Below are 3,735 nucleotides of genomic sequence, written 5' to 3'. Positions count from 1 at the left end.
GCCAGATCTGAGAGCTGTGGCAAAGTCAGCAGGAACAACGGAAGATTCTAGAGAGAGAGAATGGCAGTGAGGGAGGTAGTAGAGGTGGAGGAAGACAGGAAGGGAAGCCTGGCTCCTAGAGACCAGGTCTCAGGGTGAGACCTGCGCTCAGAGACCTTGTTAGGAGAAAATCCACAAGGTTCAGCGACAGGCTGAATAAAGGAGTTTAGGAAGGAGGAGGAGGAAGAGAAATTAAATTTCTGTTTATTAACAGTCATATAATTACTGTTATTTGAATCAGAGGTTACAGGATTTTCTTCAACCTCCTCTTCTGAGATTCTCAGATCTTACTGAAAGTGTGAGGAATTGTCATTAATACTTGTTTGGTTGGGGTGGTTCCTTTATCCCAAGTTCTTCTGTGAATATCCCATTGGGAGCTGACCACTTGGTCCCCGGGAGCTGAATTGCGAACACAGCAGTGGCGAGGCTGCTTTTGATGCTGGAGACTTCCCGAAGCTGTCAGACCCACTTTGGCGATCATCCTTGCCATGCAGATTGCCCTTTGCTCCTGAGCTCAGAGCACTCAGATGTACAGGTGCCCACAGGGTTGCCGTGAATCGGAATCCACTGGATGGCATTTTTGGGATTTTGGTGTTTTGCTATGAGGGCAGCAGGCAAGGAGTTGAGACAGTAAGACATGGATTCTTCCCTCAAGGAGCCCCTGTCTGTGACATTGAGGATGCCGATAAGGTTCTAGGATGGCCAACGTGCTCCATGTTAGGCACAATGTGTGGGGCCGGCACACAGCAGGGTCTGCTATGCTGTCAGTGTATGTCCCCTGGGTATGTCTCCTGGGGAAAACGCTTTGTGTCATGTGTCTCCCTGGAGCATTGCAAGGTGTCATTTATACTACATGCTCTGAGCCGTAGACTCGGTAAACATGTGCACCATGTTTCTGCAGCTCTGCTCTTACAGGCGGTGGGCGTTTTATAGCTGCTGCACTAATCCGCTTCTCTGACAATTAATTGCTGCTTCAGTATGCTGCTCAAGTGCAGGCTGTTGTAGAGAATAATGACAAAACAAAGCTCTCAGGATTCTGAGGTGAAGGGGTTGTCGTTACCCTACACGGTCCTGTTCCCACTGCCCACCGCCCTTCCCCAAGCAGAACTCCATATCCCCCTTGGTGAGACTCAGTGTGGATGCGGGGGGCTGGAGGGAGGATGAAGGGTCCCCATCACGGCTCTCTAGTTGCCTTCCTGTGATGAAGTAGTCTTTCCCCCACTCTTCTTCCCACTCCCCAGTGAGATGGAAGGATGTTGGATGCCCTGGTCTAGGGAGACTTATGAGTGGGGCATTCATTCAGGGCTGACCTCCCCCACTTGGCATCCCAGCTCAACAGAAGTCCTGCTCCATCCAGTCTCCAGAGCTTGTGGATCTGTGTCTGGAGCCCTTGTCACACTGCTTTTTCCCTGGAGCCCAGCCTGCTCTGTGGCCTCCCCTCTCTGACTTCCCCAGCGGTGGACTTAGTGGCCTGACTAATCCTGTGACCAGTGTTTAATTATACAGAATCTTAGCTTCTAGAGAGCGGGAAGGGACCTGAAAGACAGTCCAGTTCTACACAGACCATTGGCCCACAATGGTGCTCACTCCCAGGCCTCCTTCTAGGCCCACCCTGTCCTTCAGGTGTAAAGGGGATGTTGGCCTGGCTGTTCCAGCCCCTTTTCTGTCTCTATGATATTGGGGTGTCGGTTAGACTTGTGAGTACCCTCAGCTGGCCTTTCTCAGGACTATGTCTCAAGTCACATGACCTAAGAGCATGGTTTGGAGTCCAGGTGTGGCGTTATGGGTTAGTGTGCTGGACTGCATAGTTGGTTTGAACCGCAAGGTTGGTGGTTTAAGCTCACCACCCACTCCTCAGCAACCCTATACAGGGTGGCGATGGGTCAGAACCAACTTGGTGGCATTTACCACCACCACCAACATCACTTAAGACTTCAGACTTCAGTCAACTTCATACAAAGGTACCAGACTCCCCAGCCTCAGCTCACCCCTATCCATTCCCACCTGGTTCTGAAGCTATTTCAAACCCCTGACCCTGCTTGTAAAAACAAATGCCAATCAAAAAGTATCACAAAGATTGTTGCTGTCCAATGGCTGTAGAAGGATTTGGCACTTGTTAAACTCTCCCTGATCATGACATATTTTAAATGTGATTTTAACACTGGTTGTTAGAAAACTTGAAAAACAGCACATTGCTGCTATCTTTAGTGCAATCATTGATGGCTTTAGATTGTAGTTAGTTTTCTCAGGACAATCTGATGCAAGTAATCACAGCTCCTTGAAGTAAACTGAATAGTTGTGTAACTCATTACGAGCATGAAAAACGAAGCCGCCTTTGAGAATCCTTTACAAAGACATCCTTAATCGGTTTCTGAGAACTGGATCGAAATGGAAATGGTGGTTACAACCGTGATTTGTTAGCTGGGGCTGACAGTCATAACTGAAAACCTGCCCAGCTGTCAAAGATAAAATGATATTCTTAATTCAGAATATTATAGAACTGACTATACATTACTGTGTAGCTCCAGTGGTGCCTGGGTGGCATCAGCAGTTAAGCACTAGACTACTCACCAAAAGGTTGTGATTTGAACCCACCCAAATGTACCTCAGAAGAAAGGCCTGGTGATCTACATCTGAAAAGCCACGCCCTGACGCCCTGTGGAATATAGTTCTGTTCTGACACACAAGGGGGCGCTATGAATTGCAGTCAACTTAATCACAGTGACTGCTTAAAATTTTTTTTTTTTTTTAATTATTTAGTGTGAATGCAATGGGTGTAGCACTAACGATATTATTTGTTGGAAACTGTCAATTTCTGTAATGGCTACAGGCTTTTTGTTTCTAATGAAATGAAACATGGACTTTGAGCCCCAGACTGGCGCTGTCTGATTGTGTGACGACATCGTGGCTGGCGCTGTCTGATTGTGTGACGACATCGCGTCTTCTTGCTTCCTCCGTAGAGTCTTTGGCGGTGAAGCGGAAGCGAGGCCGGCCAAAGGGGTCCACGAAGAAACTCTGTGCTGAAGAGGAGCTTCCAGAACGAGCTGCGAGTCCCACCGAGGACTGTCTGCTGACTCCCACGGAGCGGAGCAGCCCGGTGCCCAGCAGCCTGGAGTGCAGCAAATGCTGCCGGAAGTTCTCCAATCCCCGGCAGCTGAGAAAACACATCTGTATCATGGTGCTGAATCTCGGTGAGGAGGACAGGGATGCAGGTCAGTGCGTGCCACCATCTGAATGTCGCTGTTTACTCTTGTTCTTGCACATGGCCACCTGTTTATACAGGTCTCCCCATCTGGACTGGTGCTTATTTATACCTGCATGTTATTCATTTTCTGATTGGCTGTGTCTCCGGGTGCAGCTCATGGGGGCTTTGGGGATGGCAGAGGTCATGAGGGAGGACTAACCGAAAGGTTAGTAGTTCAGACTCACCCAGACGTGCAGCGGAAGAAAAGTCTGGCAGTTTGCTTCTGAAAAGTTGCAGCCTTGAAGCCCCTACGGAGGTCAGTTCTGCTCTGCCCACGTAGCGTTGTCATGAGCCGGAATCCACTGGACAGTGGCTGATGGTATTTATCTTTGCTTTGGGGGTTGCGGAAGCTGGGAGACATGGTCCGTGCCTGCAGCAAGCTTAGGTGCTGGTGGGTGTTTGGAAAGTGTCAAAGGTTAAATGACAGTCAGCCCTCAGCTAGAGAAAGCATG

General features: G+C 49.1%; 1 protein-coding gene across 1 annotated transcript in view; it reads left to right on the top strand.

The window, feature by feature from the left end:
• Positions 1–3,735, top strand: part of ZFAT (zinc finger and AT hook domain containing) — a 212,266-nt gene that overhangs the window by 28,051 nt on the left and 180,480 nt on the right. Inside the window, exon 2 of the mRNA XM_006830846.1 lies at positions 3,000–3,251. Within this exon, the coding sequence (XP_006830909.1) occupies positions 3,000–3,251 (252 nt within the window). The remainder of the gene's footprint in view (positions 1–2,999; positions 3,252–3,735) is intronic.

The sequence above is a fragment of the Chrysochloris asiatica genome, unplaced genomic scaffold (assembly GCF_000296735.1).
Source record: "Chrysochloris asiatica unplaced genomic scaffold, ChrAsi1.0 scaffold00001, whole genome shotgun sequence".
Classification (NCBI taxonomy): domain Eukaryota; kingdom Metazoa; phylum Chordata; class Mammalia; order Afrosoricida; family Chrysochloridae; genus Chrysochloris; species Chrysochloris asiatica.
Note: the sequence above shows the minus strand (reverse complement) of the source record. Positions and strands in the feature narration are given on the sequence as shown.